Consider the following 18166-nt stretch of genomic DNA (forward strand, 5'->3'; position numbering starts at 1 on the left):
TCCCTAACATTGGCATAGTCTTAGATTTGATCTCCCCACTAGTTGCTATTTGAAACCCACGTTTCACTAACTCTGGTCCTTCTGCAGCATGCAAAGGCTTCCTCAGCAGTGCCTCTTGGTCTGCTTTGCTTGATTTCAGAGGTCTAACCTCTGCTCTCTTTCCATCTGCTATGAGTCTCTGGCTCCACTTCCTGTCCTTCCTGTGTATGTGAGCCTCAGGCTCTTCCCAGGTTGATTCTCTTTGCTTATGTTCCCAAGTTGATGCTTGCTTCCAAGCTTGTTCCTCACCTGCACAATCTGTGTTCCGCAAAACCCCAACATTTTCCATGAAGAAAATATTAGGGAACTAGTCACCTTGCACTAGCATACATAGACATGTGGTATCACCTACTCTAAACAGCACAGCCTAATAGCCCTTTACTTCATTTACATTTCTTTGTCTTCGTAGATTAGAGACTGTGTGTGTAGAGGGACCTGTGTAGGTTTGGCATAGACATGGTGTTCTCCCAGATAAAGGCTTGAGCATTCCTGGGGTTGGGGGGTCTATAGGTGTTCCTGGAACAGACACCCAAGAATACTGAAGGACAATGATGTAATGCTGAATCTCATAAGCTTGTGTTCCACCAGCAGCCTCCTCCTATGCAGAGTTTGGAGATGCTCTCCCTGCGTGTCTCCTAAGCTCTGCAAGTATGTCTTCAGAAATGTGGGGTTCTCACAAGCTCTCAGACATGGCCTCTATATCTATGACTTGGTCTGGGAGTGTCCCTTCTCAGCCCATTCTTGTACATCTGAGCTGTCCTGTTGCAGATACTGGCCTCCCCTGTGTGGTCTATTAGAGACTGACTCTCATTAGCTAGGCCTTCTTCCAGTCTGCCAAGTAAAATGATCTCTTTAGTTCTCCAGGGTCAAGCCATTGTGGATTCATCTGCGTTGCTCCACCTGACCATGTTCTGTTTCACAGTCGGGTGCCTGATAACTCACCTGGGCTCTCTTTACCTTGAATCTGTCTGCTGCTATTACCTCCTTTTCTTTTCTTCCTAGCTGAAGCCCTCCTGCATCCTTTCAATTTTAGAATACTCTCTCCACTATTTTCATAGCCCCTTTACTTCTGAAGGATGATGGGAGATTTCTAGAAATTGTACTCTATCCCAATTCACTCCTGAAGGATGATACAATGTTTTTAAAGACAGATTTAGTTGGTGGTTGTTTTTGTTTGGTTGGTTTTTAATATCATGATTTTTTCTTTTTCCTTCTTTCCCTCCTTCTTTTCTTCTCTTCATCCCTTCCTTCTTCCTTCCTTTCTTCTCTCTCTCCTCCCCCTTTTCCCTCTTCCATCCTTCTTTCCTTCTTTCCTTTCTCCCTTCCTTCCTTCCTTCCAGTTTGCAGGAAGACAAATTGGTATTATATACTCCAAGCGAGAAATCTGTTGCCTTCCAAAGGAGGCTGGAGGGGACTGGTACCTCTGTGTGGTACTCAAAATAAGCTATGTATGAGAATTAGGCTGATTTAAAATATCTGAAGGGGATGGATATTTGTGAGAATTGCTGTAATTCGTCATAGCATAGTTATTTCAGCATGTGCGTTAGAAGCGATTCTATATAAAACCTTGCTTTAGCCTAAGCATAAAGCTCTGCCAGGTGAGCTGGTGTCTTAAATCTCATGTGAGGGATTTGGACATCAAGGATTGCTTCAAAATTAATTCTTCCTTTAGATTTAATCCTTTTGGAATTAGAAAGCTACATAAAATAGAAAAGGCCCTGAGGAATAATTCCTGATTCTTGACCTGTGTGTTTTATGAGATGAATTTGGATAGGTCAGTGAAGAGGGAGGAGGTGCCATGGGGGATAGGGCCAGGATGGTGACAGTCATTTAGAAGCAAGATCCTCACCATCCCACACTGGATCTGACTGACTGTGTCATTGCCCAGTGATATGGAGAAGAACATAGGATTCTTGTGTGAGCTTCTGGTTCTTCTATCAAAGGGCCCAGTAATCTGGGGACTTATCCCATTAAGATTTTTGCTATCACGACCTAAGGACATGAAGGAAACTAAATGAAAACAGAATTAGACATTGAGCCCTAAAACTCCCCCAATTGCTTATCTAACCCTAAGTGGCCAGTCCTGGACTCATATACATAGAAGTAACATGTGGACTCAGCAGATTGCATCTATATATTTCAGAATAATGACAATTTTTTTAATACTATGGATTTCTGAGAGTTAGGAGGGAAGAAAGGGGAAGGGGAAATTACATAATTATATTTTAATTAGAAAATTTTAGATTTATCTATCGTGTACTTTATGCATATGTGGGCTCTGTCTTCACACATGCCAGAAGAGGGATTCAAATCCCATTACAGATAGTTGTGAGCCAACATGTGGTTGGGGAATTGAATTTTAGAAGGACCTTTAGAAGAGCATTCAAGTGTTCTTAGCCTTTGAGCCATCTCTCCAGCCCCTTGGGGGAAAAATGTAGAAGCCAAAAACCTCTCCCTCAGATCTGAAACATACCTGTTTGTTACTATTAACTGCAGGCTTATGAACCTTTCAACATTAGTATTGTCCACAGTAAACCTATAATCTAGGCTAGATGGCATACCATGGTGGACCTAGCACAAAAAAGCACTTCCATACAACCCTGTGTGCTAATTTCTATGGAATCTGACTCATCTATTTTTTTATTCAACTAATCGTCCCAGCCAGTGCTTTCTTTATGACAAACATGGGAATAAAATCTAAATGGAAACTGGAAAAATAGGTTTTCCTGCTTGCTAGCCAGGATCAGTCTGAGGGTAACTGAGAGGGAGGTTAAAGTTATGCTGATACTAACTTTCCTACAGAGATGGTGGTTTTCAGGTCTCTCTAGCCCCTCCAAGAAAAATAATTTAGAATCCAGGAATTGTATTAATATTAGTTTTCAAAGAGTTTTTAACTTCTTATAAGAAAAAATTATTCTAAATATTTAATAAAAAAGCATAATCATTGGATAATATCCAGCTGATTATTAAGAAGCATGTTACTGCCATTTATAAAAGCAATATGTCATCCGAATATGTTTTTGAAAACATATTTATACAGCTTTGCAATTTTTTATTGTTTCTAACATTTAGACCTGTAGATAAAATTATAATAGTGATTCATAAGAGCCTTTATTACTGACCTTGCTTGGTAGTTGCTTTGCATGGTGACCACAAAGAAAAATGAATTCCCAGTTAACAAGTCAAGAAATGAGATATTTTATATCCTGCAGAACGGGTGGTGTACTGGAAACATGTACTATTTTTTCTCAGTAAGTAGAAAATCTCTTCTACAGCCCAGGCAAGGGTCTTCCCAGTGCTGCCTTTGGCCCTAGTTGATGAGACTACAGATTTCTTCTTTTTCAACACATGGAACAGCCTGACAAGTGCAGCTGTGTTACACACTGTTTATTCTAACTTTATTATTTTTAAAAGTTGCATCTTTTCCCAATTTTTATTAATTATAACATTTATTAAGCATTAAGCTGCACGTTTAAAGGCTGGAGAGACATGGCTGGCCCAGTGCAGCACATTTAAAGGCTGGAGAGACATGGCCGGCCCAGTGGGAATTGGTCTTCAGGGTCCCTTTATCTTGCAAGTCCAGGGACCACCTGACACACTCTGCTTTTGTTTTCTTGGATTTAAAAAAGGAAAAAAAAAAAAGTCAAAAAATTTTTAAACCAAACTGTTTTCCAATCCTTTCTCTTAAAACTGGTGCACAACTTTGGTCCCAGCACTTAGAGACCTCTAAGTTCCAGGACTGACAGGGCTGCTCAGAGAAGCCCAGTCTTAAATACAAATAGCACTAACCCCTACAAACATTAACAACACAAAATCCTGGAGAAGTTGCAGGGTGTGGCCCCAGCATCAGGATGTGCAGAGACAGGGGGATTGCTGTGAGTTTGAGGCCACCTTGATCTCTGTATAGTGAGCTTCAGGCTTGCTAGGACTGCATAGTGAAGCCCTGTCTCCAAAACAAAACAAAACAAAACCAAGATAAAACTGGAGGAATTAAAAGGTGTTCTAAATTTATGTAGTAGGCTATTGATGGCTTCATTTAAATCTGTCTTTCATATGTAAATTAGACCCGGCTGAGGTGCTGGTGTTTACAAGTGTACCCTTCAAGAACATGCATCTTGAGTGATTTTTCTCTACAAAACCTGCCCATTCTTTTTAAAGGAATTTTATTTCACTTAATATAACCTTAAATATTCCCTTGGCATACTTAATTATTTTAAAGGTAAGAATGTTTATAAAGGATTTTTTTTTTTGTTTTTTTGTTTTTTGGGTTTTTTTATTTCTTGTTATGTTTTTTTTTCCCCTCAGAAAATTGCCAAATTGTATAGTGGAGCTAAATTTATTTTTGAAAGCAAATGCAAAGATTTTTTTTCTTTTGGTTTCCCTATAAAATATCTTATACCAAGCAGTACTTTTTCCTAGAGACTAATAGGGCAAGTGTCTTTCATGTATATTTTCATTTAAAATATCAAGGTTTTTGGTTTTGTTTTGAGTGTTTCTTTGTGTGGCTAGGGGACTCCCAGGTCTAGGCATGCTAGGCCAGCACTTGGCTGTAGAGCTATACAATGGCTCCATATGGTCAGCTTTGAAAAAGCACGCTTGTCTTTTTTTTTTTTTAATTTATTTTTATTAGTTATTTACATGTCATATGGTTTCTCCTTTCCCAGTTTCCCCTCCAAAAAATGAACAAACAAAAACAACAAGAACGAACCCCTGTTGCCTCCCCCTTCCCCATGCCTGCCACCCTACCCTCTCTCACTTTCTGGCCCCGGCACTCCCCTACACTGGGGCACAGAACCTTCACAGGACTGAGGTCCTCTCCTCCTATTGATGATCAACTTTGCAATCCTCTGCTATACACATGCTGCCAGAACAATCAGTTCCACCATGTATAGTCCTTGGTTGGTGGTTGAGTCCCTGGGAGCTTTGAGGGTGCTAGTTAGTTCATATTGTTGTTCGTCCTAAGGGGCTGCAAACCTTCAGCTCCTTTGGTCCTTTCTCTAACTCCTTCATTGGGGACCCTGTACTGAGTTCAATGGATGGCTGTGAGCCTCTATATCTGTATTAGTCAGGTACTGTCAGAGCCTCTCAGGAGATAGCTATATTAGGCTGGCTTGTCCTTCCTTCAGTCTCTGCTCCATAGTTAGTCTCTGTAACTCCTTCCATGGGTATTTTGTTCCCCCTTTTAAGAAGGAGTTAAATGACCACATTTTGATCTTCTTTCTTCTTGAGTTTCTTGTGGTTTGAAGCACGTTTGTCTTTAAGGGTACTGGGTATGAGATTTGTTCTTGCTTTGGCTTCCTGGAGGAATCTGTGAACGGAGGTACGAATGGTGCTTTAGACAGCATTCTCGTACGTCTTCATATCAGCGACCTTAGGTGCTTTACTTGCCAGTAAAGCTGTCAGCTGTAATCTGCAGTTTCAAGGGAAAACTAATAAAACAAACCCCGATTTTACAGTTTAAACCTTATTAGTCTAATTCGCCGCACTGCAAGTTTATTATTCTCCTGCGGCTTGAGGGTCCCCAGTTGTAATTGCGTTGACCCTTCAATGGGTTCCAACTCTCTGGTGCTTCTCAAGCTCAGCCTACAGCTTGGAGCATCATTAAGTATCTCATTACATAAACACAGGATAGTTTTCAACAGAAGCAATACTCTGCTCAGTGGAAGGCCGTACACCAGCAAGGCTCCCTGTTTGACTGGGGTAGCCGCTCTGCCTGACTAAAGAATCTGCTCATCTCAGGCCCTGCCTGGCTGTATTTCAGTAGCACCATTCAGGGAGCTGGTCCACCTGGGTCCTCATAGTTACTGTGGTGCAGGACCCTTCACCAAGTGAAATGGCTAAGTCCTTCCTAGCGCAGACGTCTTCCTCTGGCTATTTCTATGGAGAAGATGGCCCGCAGGACACAGCTTTGATGAGGAGGACTGCATACAAATTTTACCCAAAGCTGTAGAGATTGATATTTTTTAAAAAAAGACAAACTTTAAAAAAATTGACTTTTATCACTTGGCTCTTTTATAACCAGGCTGGCCTCAAACTCCCTCTGTATCAGCCAATGATTGCAGGTGTGAGCTACTGCATTCAGTTTATTCATTGCCTGAGGAGACTGATTGAGCCCAGGGCCTCACCTGACTAAAGTAGCAGTGTGCACTGAGCCACACCCCCAGCCCATGACCTGCTTTTTGTTATTCTTTTAGAAGATTGTGTGACTTTAAAGCTCATGTCATTGTGTGTCTCATCAACATATTTAGTCCAAAGCTTGGGAGATGATTCTGTGAATAACGCTCTTAAGTGTTAATACACTGTGATTTGGACCACTGGAACTCAAAGCCAGGCAGGCATGTTAGCTGTTCATTATGTTAGAACTCTTGAGGTAAGAGGTAGGAGATCCTCTGAGCAAGGTAGCTAGATAGACTAATGACAGTGGGCAAGCTCCAGGTTGAGGGAAGGATGCTGCCTCAGTAACGTGGGGAGCTAGCTATCAAGGAAGTTACTTAGGGTCAACCTCAGATCTCTTCATGCCTGAGCACTAGAACACATGAGCCTATACACTTTCAAACTTGTACATACGATCCACACACTATGCACATACATGCAAAAACCCATACACATGATGCACACACACACACAGAGTTTGATTCTTACTTTCATATACCTCTGTACGTACTTGAAGTATTTCTCAGTTATTGCTTCAAACATAGAAATTGCCTTACAGTTTTACATGAGCGTTAATTTCTCCAGAACTTATTTTCAGTATGTTGCTCCTAAACTGATAGTTGGAGGAGGCAAATGTGTTTCTGCCCCATAGGTACAAAGCTAAGTGAAGTCCAGGATCTGCTGACAAAGCTTGCCTTCCATAGAACGACAGGTAGCAGGAATCTCAAATTAAACAATAGTTGGTCTTGACCTCAGTACATGCCTCTACTCAAATTGAAAAAATAAGCAATAAGGTGAAACTTTAAAAAAAAAACTTTTTAATATACACATTTTCAAATGTTGACAGAGCTTCATGGGAGGTGTTGAATAAAGTGCTACAGAAAGCTGGTCATTAGGCCAAGCTGACAGTACAAATTATTTTGGTGTAGGTTGAAAGGTTCTACCTCATTGGAGGCCTGGTTGGATGCAAGCCTTAGAAGGTTGTTATCATGGCCCCATGCTGCTAACCAGCCTCCAAGATTCACTCTCCCTGCCCCTTTCTCCATAGCTCCGGTCTCCTGGGAGCCCTGCTGCACCTGAGCTACCCATCGAAACAGAACTGGATGACCGAGAACGCAGGATCTCACACTCCCTCTACAGTGGGATCGAGGGGCTGGATGAGTCGCCCACCAGGAACGCAGCTCTGAGCAGGATAATGGGTGAGTCAGGTAAAGCTCTCTTCATTTCATCTCATGTTTATGCTTACCCTGGTCCATGGAGAGAGGCTTAATGCAATATTAATGTAAAGGAGGCCTCTGACTCTGAGAGAAAAAGAGAACAGGTTCATTATGGCCATGCAGGACACATAAATGTAAGAAAAGTACATCCATGCACTGAGTGGTTAAATTTGCTTCAGTTCCCAGATGTTTGATGGAGACGGAAAGGAAAAGGGTATGAAAGAAGTGTTTTTAGTAGTCACAGTATCCTTGGCTTCTTGAGAACAGTAAGGGAAGCTACATTTTAACAAATGACAAGGGCTGTAAAAACAGCTCAGTTGGTAAAATCCTTGCTGTGTGACCTTAAGAATCCATTTCCAATTCCCAGAGCACAGTAGAAAAAGCCAGTTGTGTTGGTCCTTTTGTAGTCCTAGCACAGGGTCGGGGACAGACCGATCCCTGGAGCTCATGGCCAGCCGGCAAGCTTAGCCTAAGGCAGGCCCTCCGTCCCAGTGAGAGACTCTCAAAAACAGAGTGGACAGTTCCTGGGAAGCGATGCCCGAGGCTAGCACACATGGGTACATATATACACCCATGCATGAACTGGTGCACACTTGTGCACACATATACATAGTGCATATGTATAACAAATGTAAAAAATGAATCTAAAAGTTGTCACTCTTGGTAGAACTGCTTAGTCACAGATGAAAAATACATGAGGTACATAGTAAGATAAATCTTTAAAAACAGCTACAGTAGAAACCCAGCTTTATTCTTTAAATCCTCGATTCATCTCCTGTGACTTTGATCTGCTCCTTGCTGCCTTCTTGGCCCCAGTGGGTAAAGTGGTCATAAGTACTTGTCCTACTAGATAGGTCAGCCTTCTCCTACCAGACCCTGGAGTGGCTGGGTTTATAAAACTGCTCATCTGGGGGTTAACTTGAGAGAGTTTTCAAATTTAAGATATAAGAAGTACTTATGACATGAAACATTCATACTTTATGATCTGTTTTTGCAATTTTCTAAAGTAGAACCCTAAATTTAATTGCATTTTGAGTGTATTTAATACAGATCTAATACAAACACGAGTTCTCATTGTGCTGCATCATTGAAACAGAGCTTGGTTAACTCATTGGAGTGTTCATGGAAAGCTTGTCTTGCTGGCAAGGTGTTGTGTTAGCAGTAGACAAGTGCTTTAAGGAACAGTATCATCAAAGAGATTTCTACTGAGCACTGCAGAAAAACAATGTTTGTATATCATCATAAGTAGTGAAGTTCCCTGTCATTTTTCTTCCTCCTCATCTAGCTTTTCCCCTTGGAGAAATTGATAAATTCTCCGATTTCTTACCTTTGATATGGTCCGTGCATGTTTTAACGATTTTACATGTGACATGAAAGAACTGGGGAGGCAGTCCCTCCTCTTGGTTTGAGCCTTGTTCAGTGTGAAGGGCCTTGTTTCTAGTTTCTAGTTCAATATGTGCCTGTTGGTTACCACTGCTGATGGGTTATCCATGCTTCCTTGTCAAGCTGTAAAGCATCTTTGTCCAATTCTTACCTGTTGAGAAAATCTTAGACCCCTTGGGAAAGGATGTGTGCATGTGTCCCTGGATCTGTGTGCATACAAAGTGATACGCTGTAATTTCCACTTTATTATAGGAACATAGGATTTGCCATACTGATCAGCCCATTGGTACACCAGTTCCTGTAACCAGCATCCTGCCTCCAATCCCTGGTTCTTCAGAGGAAGGCGAAAACCTAACACTCAAACACATACCAGCCCCCACCCAGATCTTTCACCTAGAGACTTGTTGAAATGTATAACATGGGTTGAGGAATACGTCATTTTTTCCATATTTTGTCACCCGGTTTTGTTAGTCCTGACTTGTTAGTCCTTTCCAGCGGGTAATCTGGGAGGCAGTGTTTTTTCTCCCTATGCTAGGTATGTAATGACCTCCTGGTGACTCCCCTTGCAGGCTAGTCCCTCCTGCTATGCTTGGTGTTGCTTCACACATGTCCTAGAACCTATGGGCTGGGGGATGACATCATACTCAGTAGGCCAAATTTTTATAGTAGTTTATCTTTGGGGGAAGGATTGAATCCAGGGCTTCTCGATGACTTCATTTGTCCATGTCCTTAAGACATGTTTTATAAGCTGTACTGGAAACTAGGTAAAGCCCATGTGGCTTTACCTAGAGAAATATATAGACTTAATTTATCTTGCTGTTTACAAACGTCAAAGTTACTATACTTTTTCTGTCCTTATCCTAATATGGTTGGCCATAAAAAAAATAAAAGCATGCTACTGGTGAAGTTAGATAACACTGAATTAGAAATCCTGAAAAGGATGTTACTTTGCCACTAGAAGGGAAACAATACTTAATATCAGAATGTCTTTTCTCCATCAGCCTGCTGATTTATACTGTGTCAGGTGCATTTCTCAGTGAGGTCCTACCTGGTTAGTTCATGTTGTCTGCTGGGTCTTTAAGCTCACTCCCTATAGACCATGGTAGAAAAAGAAGTGTTAAAATTCCTTATAATGACACACACACAAAAATGATTCATTTTGTGTGAGCAAGGCAATTTTTCACAGAGTACTTTGTACATGCAACTAAAGGAATTTTAAAGGCCTGTGATAATTTTTGAAAGGGTATACATCCCAAGAGAGAGACTTCAAAAAAATGTACAACCAAAAGGAAACATGTTTCCTAATTGGAAGGATGTCAAATGTCTTCAGTCATACTTTCTCACTTAGCGGATAATCATCACTCCCATGATGATTTTGCTTTGTTTTGGTTTTGGCTGTTCCCTCTTTCTAAAAGTAGCACTCTTGGGGAATGCCAAGATCTCACGGTAAGTTTCAGTGGCACTACATTGACTGAAAGACTTTGAGATCTCTCCATAGCTTAGTCCCCTTAGTCCCCATGTGATAAGATATTTTAAGACATTTCCTCGACATCCACATTGCAGGCGTCATTCTGCTCTTGAGTCAGAGTTACAGAACCCTGGACAGTGGCTTCCCTGAAATAACATATTGTTCCTGAACCACAGTTTGAATGTGTGGTTTTCTGGGTGGTGGGTTCCTCTTTAGTAGCAGCCAATTTATCTCTATCACTTTGAAGGGATCACTCAGAAATGTGGCCAAAGGCCACACTCCTCTCTTTTTGGCTGGATTCCCACTGCCATTAATGTTAGAACATGAGTCCTATTCTTGTATTAGAAAGCAACTCATAAGGGCTGGGAATATAGTTAACAGTACTTGCCTAGCATTTACAGTGTTCTGCTCCCAGATCCACAAAATTAGGTTAAGTAAATTTAAAAAAAAAAAAAAAAGAAAAAGAAAAAGAAAAAAAGTAAGTAAATGATCAGATAGGTAGGTAGGTAGATGGATAATAGCAGTCCTGACCAGAAGTATCCCTCATGAGTCTTAGTATTTCTCCTTTGAAAAGTCTTGAAAGACTCTTTCAACTATTCAGCTACCTTAATAGCAACAATGAATAACAGGCACAGTTTACCAACATGTTTACTTTATAAATATATATATATATACCACAATCTCCTGTTTGTAAGCACAGAACATTATTTTTTTTAAGTTTTTGTCTGCATAATTTTGTTTAAAGTAAGTTTATCTTGAGCTAAATTTTTATTCCAGTTTGCTATTTATCTCAGTGGTTTCTATATTCGTACTTTTATGGTGGTTTAAATAGGTATGTTCAGAATATTTTCATTTTGTTAAAAGCCTGACATAGAGAACAGAGATGCTGATGCTGGTTTTACAATGAGTTCTGTTGCTGACAGTTTTCATCTCGTTTGTTCCTGATACCATGCATTGTGTTGCCTTCCATGTAAATTCATCAACGAATAAATGTTTAGTAAACAATCACTTTGTATGTTATTGTTTCTCTCTCTAAGACCCTGAATGTTCGTTTTGTAGTCTGGAGATATTGTTGAAATAGTTGGGGAGGAGGAGAATTTAGCTGATTAAAAACTGTAGCCACCTTGAACATGATTCATGTTTCTCGACTATGATGTGTCAAAGGCCAACAGATGTGAGAGAGAGGTCCTGGTGTGTCTCAGTGGGACATATAGCTTTGAACTGTATCTGTTTGGTACCCCTGAGGGTTTCTAGAACCAGATCCTGGAGTAGTTCCTCACAAGCAAGCTAATTGGAGGAGAACATGGTGATCAGATCCCAAAATCTTATAAAATATTATACTGGAGAGTAATGCAAGAGAGACTTCTTGCCATTTTGGGGCAGAGAGAGGGGAGGTGATGGTGAGGGAGGGAGAATATGAGAGAACAAGAGAATGTGTGTTTGAGAAACAGAAAGCCAGATAGCTGTTGACATTCTGTGTCATGTACAGTACAGTGTTTCTACACAATACGGTATAAGATACACACACACACACACACACACACACACACACACACACACACACACACAGAGGACTGTACAATCCAGTCAGAGGGGTCTGTATTTCTTACTGGGCTTTCCCTTAAAATAAATGTGTCAGTGCAAGAGGTTGCATGTTTGACTTTGAAGTGTACGCAGTATAATTACTCTGTGATGGTTCCTTGGTTAAACTATTCCTGGGTGAGGACTTGGTATTTAGTAATGTGACATTTGCCTCTCTAGTCAGGGGAAGGAGCCCTGGCTTCATGAATTCAACGTGGTCATTCAGGAGACAAAATACATCTTAAAGCATTTCTTTGGCCAGTGATAGCGGAGTTTACTACCATGGATGTACAAGTGATATTTTGCTGAACAAATTACTACTCTAATATCCTACAGCTTGAGTGGAAAGAGGTGATTTGAAATCAAGGCTGAGAAGTGATTGCATTTGATTTACTTTTATGTCATGAACATTTATAAGAACCTGCCAGTTCCATGGTTTGTCAAAATGGCACATTTGAATCAAAGTAGGATGTTTTTCTAGCTAGTATGTTGAACAGAGGTTTTAATGAACATGCATGGTTTCAATAACAGTACGCTTAATGCTAAATAATGATGTGTTTATAATTTCTGGCAAGTTTTTTGGTAAAGACTGAAAGACATACAACAACTTAATAGTTTTCTGTTTTTTTTACTGAGTCAGCCACAGAAAGATATACTGTGCTCTAAACTACCTTACCAGTTTATTCGTTCTTACACAATATGCTAAGAAGTGCTCAGTTTTAAAGCTAGATCTAAGACTGATATAAAAATGCAATGAAAGGTTGTTGAACTATTTTTGAAAAGTCAATTTATTGTGGATGGAAAGAGCACCTTGTTCAGAATGGTGGTGAGGCTTGAGAAAGCTCAGCAGTCTTGCTGTTTTGGATAGCAACCAGTAGAGTTGGCTGAACAAATTTGGACATTAGATATAGAGGGATTGTCTTCCTTTTTCCTGTGAGGTGGGCGGGGAGATTGTCATGGTTCCTCGCTTGCTTGGGTACATACTTTAGTGTGTCATGCCGTACGGGTTTTGTTCTGTGAATTCGACCTCTTACAAGATGTGCACCTGGACAAAAAATTTGTCAGGTTTACTCAGATTATAAATGGAAAGACTTTGGAGAGAAGTGCAAGAACTGTAGGTGATTTGTAATAAGGGCACAATTTGTGCTCCAGCATTGCCTTTAGGGACCTGGAGACTTGAGACCTAATATTATCCCAAGAAAGGTTATGATGTGTGAACGCCATGCTGGACTATGAACCTCAACACATTTTACTTCAAGGGCCTAGAAAGAAAGAAGACAGAGATACTTTGAGCATTTTGTAATTGACTAGTCGTACTCGAGGTCCCCTCTTCTCAGGGCCTTAGAGCCTCAAGAAGCACATCTGGATCCATTCCCTCCTCCCAGGAGAGGCCTCAGAGCCTCAAGAAACACATCTGATTTTTTTTTCTTTTACATTTTAATCATTTTTTTTATTAGATATTTTCTTTATTTACATGTAAATTTCTCCATTCCCAGTTTCCCCTCCAAAAACCAAAGAAACAAACAAAAACAACAAAAACAAACCCCTGTTGCCTCCCCCCTCCCCATGCCTGCCACCCCATCCTCTCCCACTTATTGGCCCTGGCATTCCCCTACACTGGGGCACAGAACCTTCACAGGGCCGAGGTCCTCTCCTCCTATTGATGATCAACTTTGCAGTCCTCTACTATACACATGCTGCCAGAACAAAGAAACACATCTGATTTAAGCTAAGCTTTCTACTTCTAGGTTGTTATCATTTCAAAGTATTCTCCTTGGCTTGCATGCCAGGTCTTGTCAAGTGTCACCTGAATTCATCATGGGCTGATTTTGCTGCCTTTTTCTGGGATAAATGCCATCATTTCTTCTAGTAGAGAAGTCCTAGCCGGCATTCGAAACCTTGCTCTGATCACTTCGGTTGACACTCTAAACAATCATACCCATATCTGTCCATCATTCTCCCAGGTGAACACAACTGGTACAGTCCTTACACAAGTTAGCCTGCTCCATAGGTGTTTTCCCCCCATCACTAGGGTGTGACTAAGTACGAAGATAATGTTGCTTGTCTACCCTGTAGTAGCTACCCAATGAGTGCTTGAATAGATGATCACTGTAAGTTTGTGGGGGTTGCCTTCAGATTTCCTGGGTAAACCTCCCAGAAGACTCCCATACCTAAGACCCTATATGTTGTGTTCACATTAAACCATTTTGAAGGTAATCCTTTTGGGTTTTTGTGTGTGTGTGTTTTGAAATCTTAAAACCAGAGACATCACATGTTCTGCTGCATGCTGTGTAGCCATGCTGCGGAAGCACTCATACAGACCTGAGGTTTGTGTTTGACAATGCCTTATGAGAAACAAATACACTGAATTCTCTCATTCCATCAGGTAGAGCAGGTGTGTCAAAGACTTAGGGTTTTTTTTGATGTAGTAAAATTTAAAAATGAACAGGTGTGGCACCTACATTGACATCTAGAACTTCTTTTTCACTGGTCAGGTAAATGCCAGCTGTCCCCCACGGTGAACATGCCTCACGATGACACTGTCATGATTGAAGATGACAGACTGCCTGTGCTCCCTCCTCACCTCTCTGACCAGTCCTCTTCCAGCTCCCATGATGATGTTGGATTCATAATGACAGAAGCAGGCACATGGGCCAAGGCTACCATCAGTGACTCAGCCGACTGGTGAGTGAGTAGCCCAGGTCTGGGGCTTTCTATAGCATAAATAATATCTAAGTCAAAAAATTAGTAGTTAGTATGTTTGGGAACTAGAGGAGACTTACTGGAGAGTTTTGTTTTTTTCTGTTTGTGGAGTATATGCATGCATGTGTGTTGGAATGTGCTCCCCAGTGAGTGTGCGTGGAGAGGCTATAGGTTTGTGCCTCAGTCAGGGTTTCTATTTGCTGTGATGAAACACTAAGACCAAAAGGAGAGGAAAGGGATTATTTTTCTTACACTTCCACATCACTGTTCATCATCAAAGGAAGTCAGGACAGGAACGGGGCAAGAACCTGGGGCAGGAGCTGATGCAGAGGCCATGCAGGGGCTGCTCAGCCTGTTTTCTGACAGAACCACCAGCTGAGGGATGGCCCCACCCACAATGGGCTGTGCCTTCCCCCACCAATCATTCATTAAGATCTTAAGGAGGCATTTTCCCAGGTAAGATTCCCTACTCTCAGATGACTTTAGTTTTTGTCAGGTTGACACAGAGCTATCCAATGCAGTTGACTTCAAATACCCTCAATGCTGTTCATCTGGGTTTTTTGTTTGTTTCTTTGTTTCTTTGTTTTCCTGAGGTAGTCACTCACCGATCCTGGAGCTTGCCAACTGGCTAGGCTGGCTGGGAACCTGAAACTGGGTCCTTACACTTATGCAGCAAACACTCTATCCACAAAGCCATCTCCCCATCCCCAGTTTTTCTCTCTAGTATTTTAGCACTACTGTTTACCAGGCATTGAGCTGCTCCTAACAGACAGAGACTTTGTGGAGACTCTCCTGATTTTTTTTTTTCCCCGTGGTTTTTTTTTTTTTCCTGCTTTTGTGACAGTAGAAGAAAGCAGTTGATGCTGTTTGACATGTGTGGTCTCCAAACATCACGTTGTTCTTTGGTCTCCATGCTTGATAGAAAAGCATGCTTGTTTTCTATCAAACAAAGCTGGTTTCGCTGGGTGGCCCTCCTACCACGTCCACCCGTGTCACATTAGCTATAAGGTTGGAGGTGTTGAGGACAAGCATTTTTGTGTTAATATTTCCATGGTAATCTTAACAAAGTAAGACACCCCTGGTGTCTTCTTTCCCCCTCCCTCCTCTTCTTCCTTATGAGCTCAGGAAAACATTGGTAATATGTTTGCCAACTCTGCAGATGTTCTCTTCGAAGAATTTGACCTGTCCTTGGGCCCTTGAAAAGTTCATCTCTAGCTTTTGTTTCTGGCTTTTTAATTCTCATTTGCAAAATAAAGAATATAAAAATAGAGCTGAGCCAGAGACTCTATCACGACCATAGCTTAGCCTGCAATGAGTCTTCTGGTTACGGGGTGAGGCTGAGGGGAGCAGCCAATACACAGATGCTCTTAACATGACCTCAGCTTGTATCTCACTGGAAGTCAGTGAGGAAAGGCAGGTTATCTATGTCTACCGTGTTCCTCAAGGAGGCAAAAACCTTTAAGTGTCCACTGTGATTAGCCACTTGTGAAGGGGATCTGCATTGGTAAAAAGTCGTGGTGAGTTTACAAGGATAGCCTGGGGCATTAATTTACCTAAGGTAAATTTGAAAAACACACAACAAGGGTGAGGACTTTTATGATTTTTTTCCCTTGGGAAATATGGGCAAAGGAAAAGAATGTAAGAGTTATCTAAACAAGCATGTCATCTGTTCAGCCGCAGAGCTGAGAATGTCAGCTTTTCCTGTCTATCTCTCCCTAAACCTGGATGAAAATGTTAAAAAACAAACAAACAAAAAAACAAACAAAGCCCATCAGGTCAGTGAGGCAAGAGTAATCGCTGGAATTTCAGAAAAAGGGGAATAGATATGGCTTTTTCAGAGAGTCATGTGCCAGCCTTGCACTGAATCTGAATAATAGTCTAGTATACTGTTTATTGTGTCTGAAATAAATTTAATGAATATGTTAATCAGGAAAAATTAATCATGTCACATTTTAAAAATATTTTGTTATTTTAAGCCTCTTATTAATTTGCAAGCTCATTTGACATTTTAGAATGTGTACATTTATAGTTGACTGCACAATTGTGGAAGGCTAAATGTGTCAAATGGCTATACTTCTAATTTGTTAACTAATAGAATATATTTTTTTCTCAACCTAGTAATTGATGTAGGAGCTATTAACCATGTTTTATTAAGTGAGGGGGAAAATATAGCAGCAAATTCTAATTTTGATAGCAGCATTATTTTGGAGGATATAAAATGAGTTTTAAAGTATGCTAAATAGAGATTTTAAGCAATATCATCAGGAAGAATTTAAATTACTTTGGGAATTCAGTGGTAGAATTTTCTGTTAAAATGTATTTTAGTATATCTAGAGTAAATGGTAAATGAATATTCTTCTACTTTACCTGTTTTGTATCATTTTACATGACTGTCAATAATTCTCTACTTTTATGTCTATCTACAGTAATTAAAAAAAATACTTGTGCTTTCATATAGGAAACCCCAAATTTTAACAAGTCAATAAATAAAAGTTAACACCTATGATGGTTAAAAAAAAATGTATTAGAGCAGGGTATGGTAGTTCATATCTGTAATCCCAGCACACCTGAGGTGGAGGAAGGAAGATCGAAGTTTAAAACCAGCATGGGTAATAGCAGGACTCTCTCAGACATAAACCAACTAAAGGAGCTGATGAAATGCCTCAGTGGATAGAGTGCTCACCAAGAAAGTAGGAGAGCCTGAGTTTGGATCCCTGGCGCCCACAGAATTGCTGAGCAGACCTAGGACCCTGGAGACAGAACACAAGGATCTCTTGTACAAGATAGCTAGTGTAGACTAGCATTGCCTTTGAGCTCTGGCTTCAGTCCAAGACTGTGTGTCAGTAAGTAAAATAGAGAGCACTGAGGAAGACCTATGCTGACCTATGGCCTGCATACACATACGTGTTCACACACACGTGTGCACACACAGTCGAGCAGATCCAAGCACAGCACACACACACATACACATATGTAAATAACTAACTGTATTACACATTCATCATGTCTACAAATTTGATGCCTTATTGAGTTCTTAAAGTGTTCTACCTATTACAAACTTATTTGTTTGCTAAGCAACTAAGAAGTCCACTTTGATACAGAGAAGAATTACTGTTACTGGCAGTGCATCGTTTCATGTTTGCTGCTTCAGAACTGAGTCATTGTTATTTTATGGATTTGTTTTGTTGGTTTGTTTGTTGTTTGGTTCATTTTGAAACAAGGATCTTACTGTGTAGCCTCATTATGAAGACCAGGCTAACCTGAAACACACAGGGATCCACCTGCTGTTCCCTCCTAAGGGCTGGGGTTAAAAGAATCACCATTAATCTGGTTGATCCTGGGGAGTTTTGCTCTGGAAATTGCTGGATATCTTTGTCAAATGCCGATTCTAGTATTTAAGCTGACATGTCAGACTCCTTGACAGATAGGGCACTACTTACTGGAAATTCAAACTGTCCAAAGTTTTGAAGAGCTGCGATCCTGAACTTATAATGAGAAGTTTGAGGCTCTAGCACTGGAGAAACAGCCTGCACCGAGATCTAGGCTAGCATTATTATAGGAAGAAACCGCAGCCTGGAGAGATGCTCAGAGCTTAACAGCACTTGCTGCTCTTCCCCAGGAC

The 18166-nt window shown here is 40.8% G+C and overlaps 1 protein-coding gene across 19 annotated transcripts in view; it reads left to right on the top strand.

The window, feature by feature from the left end:
- Positions 1 to 18166, top strand: part of Pard3 (par-3 family cell polarity regulator) — a 555587-nt gene that overhangs the window by 329792 nt on the left and 207629 nt on the right. For 11 of the 19 annotated variants that reach the window (XM_031341867.1, XM_031341866.1, XM_031341859.1 and 8 more), the window contains 2 exons: positions 7241 to 7400; positions 14337 to 14526. In XM_031341867.1, the coding sequence (XP_031197727.1) occupies positions 7241 to 7400; positions 14337 to 14526 (350 nt within the window). Of the gene's footprint in view, positions 1 to 7240; positions 7401 to 9044; positions 11269 to 14336; positions 14527 to 18166 lie in introns of those variants that run through there. The other 8 variants (XM_031341876.1, XM_031341877.1, XM_031341862.1 and 5 more) reach the window with 3 other exon arrangements.

Source organism: Mastomys coucha, unplaced genomic scaffold (genome assembly GCF_008632895.1).
Source record: "Mastomys coucha isolate ucsf_1 unplaced genomic scaffold, UCSF_Mcou_1 pScaffold22, whole genome shotgun sequence".
Lineage (NCBI taxonomy): Eukaryota > Metazoa > Chordata > Mammalia > Rodentia > Muridae > Mastomys > Mastomys coucha.